This window comes from Salvelinus fontinalis, unplaced genomic scaffold, assembly GCF_029448725.1.
Source record: "Salvelinus fontinalis isolate EN_2023a unplaced genomic scaffold, ASM2944872v1 scaffold_0885, whole genome shotgun sequence".
NCBI classification, from domain to species: Eukaryota; Metazoa; Chordata; class Actinopteri; order Salmoniformes; family Salmonidae; genus Salvelinus; species Salvelinus fontinalis.
The window spans coordinates 2,894-9,071 of record NW_026601094.1 but is presented as its reverse complement, the minus strand read 5'-3'; the positions used below and the strand labels follow the sequence as shown (position 1 = coordinate 9,071).

At 41.6% G+C, this 6,178-nt stretch overlaps 1 protein-coding gene across 1 annotated transcript; it reads right to left on the bottom strand.

Annotated features, from left to right (window-relative positions):
* Window positions 1–4,808: 4,808 nt before the first annotated feature.
* LOC129847586 (H-2 class I histocompatibility antigen, L-D alpha chain-like) lies at window positions 4,809–5,888 on the bottom strand. The gene is made up of 3 exons (XM_055915338.1): window positions 5,678–5,888; window positions 5,258–5,551; window positions 4,809–5,159 (listed from the first exon to the last, which is right to left on the bottom strand). Exons 1-3 carry the CDS (start codon window positions 5,871–5,873, stop codon window positions 4,834–4,836), a joined length of 816 nt encoding a protein of 271 aa, XP_055771313.1. The 5' UTR covers window positions 5,874–5,888; the 3' UTR covers window positions 4,809–4,833.
* Window positions 5,889–6,178: the final 290 nt, after the last annotated feature.

Here is a 6,178-nt window from a genome sequence, read left to right as displayed (position 1 = left end):
AAATGGTCAGTGATCTGTTTGTTAACTTGGCTTTCGAAGACTTTAGAAAGGCAGGGCAGGATGGATATAGGTCTGTAACAGTTTGGGTCTAGAGTGTCTCATGACCGCGGCAGCTTTCCAATCTTTAGGGATCTCAGACAATATGAAAGAGGTTGAAGAGGCTAGTAATAGGGGTTGCAACAATTTCGGCGGATAATTTTAGAAAGAGAGGGTCCAGATTGTCTAGTCCAGCTGATTTGTAGGGATCCAGATTTTGCAGCTCTTTCAGAACATCAGCTATCTGGATTTGGGTGAAGGAGAAGCGGGGGGGCTTGGGCAAGTTGCTGGGGGGGGTGCAGAGCTATTGGCCGGGGTAGGGGTAGCCAGGTGGAAAGCATGGCCAGCTGTTGAAAAATGCTTATTGAAATTCTCGATTATCGTAGATTTATCGGTGGTGACAGTATTTCCTAGCCTCAGTGCAGTGGGCAGCTGGGAGGAGGTGCTCTTATTCTCCACGGACTTTACTGTGTCTCAAAACTTTTGGGAATTAGTGCTACAGGACGCAAATTTCTGTTTGAAAAAGCTAGCCTTAGCTTAGACTGTGTATATTGGTTCCTGACTTCCATGAAAAGTTGCATATCACGGGGGCTATTCAATGCTAATGCAGTACGCCACAGGATGTTTTTGTGCTGGTCAAGGGCAGTCAAGTCTGGAGTGAACCAAGGGCTATATCTGTTCTTAGTTCTACATTTTTTGAATGGGGCATGCTTATTTAAGATGGCGAGGAAAGCAATTTTAGAGAACCAGACATCCTCTACTGACGGGATGAGGTCAATATCCCAGGATGCCCGGGCCAGGTCGATTAGAAAGGCCTGCTCACTGAAGTGTTTTAGGGAGCGTTTGACAGTGATGAGGGGTGGTCGTTTGACCACAGGCCCATTACAGACGCAGGCAATGAGGCAGTGATCACTGAGATCCTGGTTGAAGACAGCAGAGGTGTATTTAGAGGGCAAGTTGGTCAGGATGATATCTGAGAGGGTGCCCATGATTACGGATTTAGGGTTGTACCTAGTAGGTTCCTTGATAAATTGTGTGAGATTGAGGGCATCTAGCTTAGATTGTAGGACGGCCGGGGTGCTAAACATATCCCAGGTTAGGTCACCTATCAGTACGAACTCTGAAGATCGATGGGGGGCAATCAATTCACATATGGTGTCCAGGGCACAGTTGGGGGCTGGGGGGTCTATAACAAGCGGCAACAGTGAGAGACTTATTTCTGGAAAGATGGATCTTTAAAAGTAGAAGCTCAAACTGTTTCGGCACAGACCTGGATAGTATGACAAAACTCTGCAGGCTATCTCTGCAGTAGATTGCAACTCTGCCACCTTTGGCAGTTCTATCTTGACGGAAAATGTTGTAGTTAGGGATGGAAATTTCAGAATTTTTGGTGGCCTTCCTAAGCCAGGATTCAGACACGGCTAGGACATCAGGGTTGGCGGAGTGTGCTAAAGCAGTGAATAAAACAAATTTAGGGAGGAGGCTTCTGATGTTAACATGCATGAAACCAAGGCTTTTACGTTTACAGAAGTCAACAAATGAGAGCACCTGGGGAATAGGTGTGATGCTGGGGGCTACAGGCCCTGGGTTAACTTCTACATCACCAGAGGAGGAGTAGGATAAGGGTACGGCTAAAGGCTGTAAGAACTGGTCATCTAGTGCGTTGGGAACAGAGAATAAACGGGGCAGATTTCTGGGCGTGGTAGAATAGTTTCAGGGCATAATGTACAGACAAGGGTATGGTAGGATGTGAGTACAGTGAGGGTACACCTAGGCATTGAGTGACTCTAAGCACACAGCCAAGACAATACAGGAGTGGCTTCGGGACAAGTCTCTGAATGTCCTTGAGTGGCCCAGCCAGAGTCCGGACTTGAACCCGATCGAACTTCTCTGGAGACCTGAAAATAGCTGTGCAGCGACGCTCCCCATCCAACCTGACAGAGCTTGAGAGGATCTGCAGAGAATGGTAAAAACTCCCCAAATACAGGTGTGCCAAGCTTGTAGTGTCATACCCAAGAAGACTCTTGCCTGTAATCGCTGCAAAAGATGCTTCAATAAAGTACTGAGTAAAGGGTCTGAATACTTCTGTAAATTTGATCTGTTTATTAATCTTTATAAATTTGTTTTAAAAAATTAAAACCTGCTTTTGCTTTGTCATTATAGCGTAGTGTGTGTAGATTGAGAAAAAAAAAATTGAATCAATTTTAGAATAAGGCTGTAATGTAACAAAATGTGGATAAAGTCAAGGGTTCTGAATACTTTCTGAATGCACTGTATCAGTCAAAGCATAGTCTGCTTTCTCTATTCACCAGAAGTGTTGGTTTGTTTGGTTTCCTGTTTATCATTAGGCAGCAGGTAAAGAATACAGTGATTGACTATCAGTGTACATATATAGGCATAATTTCTGTTTCTGCTCAGCTCTCCTCCCACAGCGACCCTAGCCCTGGGCTGGTGTGGTAACCGCTGTGTGGTTTGTGTTCCAGATGCAGAGGCGACAGAAAGGGAATTGGTGTCGTGTTGGACTCTCCTGGCCTGTGTTGCCCGTCTCAGCCTTGTTCGGCGCCGTGTCTTTGGACTGTTTCCGATCAGGTGAGCTTGCCGCCCTATATTTACAGAGGAAAGTTTGCAATTATTTCTCATCAGTGCATCAAACCGAAGAAAGTGCAGTATATACATTCACGTCCATAATTATTGGCACCCTTGATAATGATAAAAAGGGCAAAGGGCAAAAAACACTATAAAATAAATGGAACACAATTACTCAAGAGAGATTTTGTTTAGTAAAAGCCACATTCTTAAAAGATGGGTGCCAATAAATAAGTTGACAATTTTTCAATACTCCATCACTCTACCCTTGCGAGGATAACAACGCTGAGGCTTTTTCTAAAATATTTATCAGATTGGAGATCACATCGGGAGGGATCTTAGACCATTCCTCCATATAGAATCATTCCAGTTCCTTGATATCCTTCGTCTGCGCTTATGGACTGCCCCCTTCAAGTCAAACACAGGTTTTCAATGGGATTAAAGTCTGGAGACAGATGGCCATGGACAAATTTTGATTTTGTGATCAATCATTTCTTTGAGGATTCTGATGTGTGCTTGGGGTTATTGGAGTTTTTAGCATATTGCAACAAAGTAACTATAATTTCCATCACTAGCTTATGAGAATGAATCTGTGTAACTGAATAGTGTTATCAATAGCCATCCTATAAAATTATGAAATGAATTAACGTTTCTTCGTGGTCCGGTCAGGAAGTTTGGCCACCAACGGTCATCTATCCACCTGCACATAATTAGACAACATGGAAAAGATGTGCATTATTAGATTGAACACGAGTTACAGTGGAAAATGTAGTTACACTGATTACTTATTGTTACTAACATGGAAAAACAACTCACAACCAACAATGTCAGACAAAGCAGTCATCTAAAGTACTGCAAAATCTATTTCATCTAAATTAATTATGGGTTACTTGTACCACATAGCTTTTCATTTTAATTACCCATAAAATAATAAATTTGTATAATAATTGTCCTTCAGGATTATATAATAATTCTATATAGTCCTGTCTAGCCCCCCAAAAATGAGATAAGGATTGAAATATCATGAAACCATTTTGTTAATGAAACATATGCTGATTGTGTGGTAAGCAAACAATGTTTTTTAGTGTATATGTGATTGATAATAGTGCCTTGTTCTGTTCTCTGGCATACTATAACTCAGATTTCCCTGCATGTTCATTATCATACTAACGTTGCTTGTCTTATAGAGTAATCAGGGCACCTTTGGACTATGGTGAAGACCACACACAAAATCTTTCATATTGGGGTCAGCCATTTTCTCAGTCTTTTGAGAACGGCAAAACCAAAATCTAAAATCATTAGGCTAGTATTTACACATACTTGTATTCTGAAGCAACACCTAACCTAACAGATTTAGTTCATTTGAGGGATTGAAGACTGTTGTCTTACCTTGCTATTTCCTTTTCACACCATTACAGCCGCTCCATTGCCATTAGCTGAAGAAAAACACAGGAAGATGTCAGTAGATGTTTGAATGTATGGCTACAATACAATTCTACAGTGTCCCGCGTGGATCATTTGGTAAAGCGTAGCACTTGCAACACCAGGGTTGTGGGTTAGATTCCCACGGGGGACCAGTACTAGAAATGGTATACCCTTACTATTCAAAGTCGCTCTGGATAAGAGCGCTTGCTAAATTACTGAAATGTTAAATTATAAAACTCAGCATTTGTAAATATTGTCCATCATAGAAAAGCATTTGTGGCATAACAGACTTTGACAACGTATACAGACAGAGGGAGAGGCTGTGATACTAACCTCGAGTTCTCAATCCAGGAATCACTTTAATGTGTAAAGAGAAAAATAAATAGAAATGTAATAATTCATATAGATTTTGGCCGTAGAGCCCAACTTTCATAGTTGTACCTTAGATAAAACTTTTCTTAACATTTAACAACAAAAACATTTAATTGTTAATTGATATAAATCAAGACCTACCAATTGTCCCTCTTCTGTGCAGAACAAACAGGACCACCAAAACCAAGATCAGAACTACAACGGTGATGACTGCCCCAATGACTACAGCACCGAAACTACTGCAATCACAACATTCTCCATCTGAAAAACAAAAGGCAGAGTATTTAGAAAAAGCAACAATATGTAACCAGAAGCGAATTTCAGTTTTGTTCCTGCTTCACTTGCAAAGCTGTTGTTAGTATGCTGTTCAGTTCAAATTAAGATTGTTTCCTGTGTCAATAATACTAAACCATATTAACCATCAATAACACTAAACCAAATTAGCCATACTTTACCCCATTTTACCACAAATGGCTCCTTCAAAGTTCCATGGCCGACATAACATTCATAAGTTTCCTTATCTGCCTCTGGGATCTGCACACTCATCCTGATCTGGTAGGTGTCATCATCATTGGGTAGGACTCCTGTAGACTGCACTCCATCATGTTTGGTTAATGGAACACCATTCTTCTTAATATGCATTAACACATCTCTAGGATAGAAACCTGTGGCCATGCAGGTCAGTCTGACATGTCCTGCAGTTTTGGCCTTTTTAGCAAATGCATAGACCTTTGGAGGGGCTAAAGAGGGAATAAACAGAGAACATTAATATTATTTCTGATCTCACATGTACAAATGGTTGTTTTTGTTTGTTAGGCTATACTATTTAAGTACTCACAATCAGCCCTACTGAATTCCTTGTCCTCATATTCCATGAATTTGGACAGCCAGTCCACACACTCCTTCTCCAGGTAGCCCTTGGTGTACGTGTTGAGGATCTGCACCCCGTCCCACTTCCTCTTAGTCATCTGAGCTTGAACAACTGGGGCCACCCACTGCATAGTGACATCATCAAAGGCCAGGAAGTCGTCACCATCGTAGCTGTATTGGTCAGCGCCCTTCATGAATTTCAGTGTGCCGTCACTCTGTTGGTCAATCTCACAGCCAACCTTCCACTGAAGGACATGGACATCTGAGAGGAAAACCAATATTGAAAAAGGTGAACGGTGCATCTATGACAATATATATGGATAACTAATGACCTACAATTTTAAAAGATTAACGGTGAGCGTAGGATAGATCGCAGGTGTTCCCTCACCAGTGTTGTTGTGCCTCATGCGATCCATCAGGATGTTGACGTTGACTTTGAACCACTGCTCCTTGCTCTTGCGTGACTGAGTCCCTTTTTCCCAGTAGTCTGCTGGCAGCTTCTCCCTCATCCAGTCCTGTTTGGGAATCGTCTTCTTTGACACACTGTCATAGTAATCGATCTGTTGGTTGTTCATCAGTCCCATGGCAGTGAACTCATGGATACCAGGCAATTCTACTGTCTTTGACAGGGCAGTGTAGATGTAGCTCAGGGAGTAGATGTCTGTAGGGAAAAACATTTAAACATTGACATCATTTGTCTGAATTTGCCTTCTCTCCATGTTGCTCAGACAATGCTGTAAAACCTGAATAGGAAATTACTTTAGGTAAAAATATTTATCTATATCATAGGTCTGTAATGACCAACAAAATAATGTATTCAATTAATAGTGTCAGGGAGGCCTTGCATGATGTTGTCTAAATGGTAGGTGACATAAATAACAAATAAGCC

Bases quoted from the DNA above. Each gene is read 5' to 3' on its own strand.
- LOC129847586 (XM_055915338.1), bottom strand. From the start codon at position 5,873: ATGGGACTGATGAACAACCAACAGATCGATTACTATGACAGTGTGTCA. The intron at 5,552-5,677 runs GTGAGGGAACAC...TTTTCCTCTCAG, and splicing joins CATGAGGCACAACAACACTG to ATGTCCATGTCCTTCAGTGG. The intron at 5,160-5,257 runs GTGAGTACTTAA...TTCCCTCTTTAG, and splicing joins GGAATTCAGTAGGGCTGATT to CCCCTCCAAAGGTCTATGCA.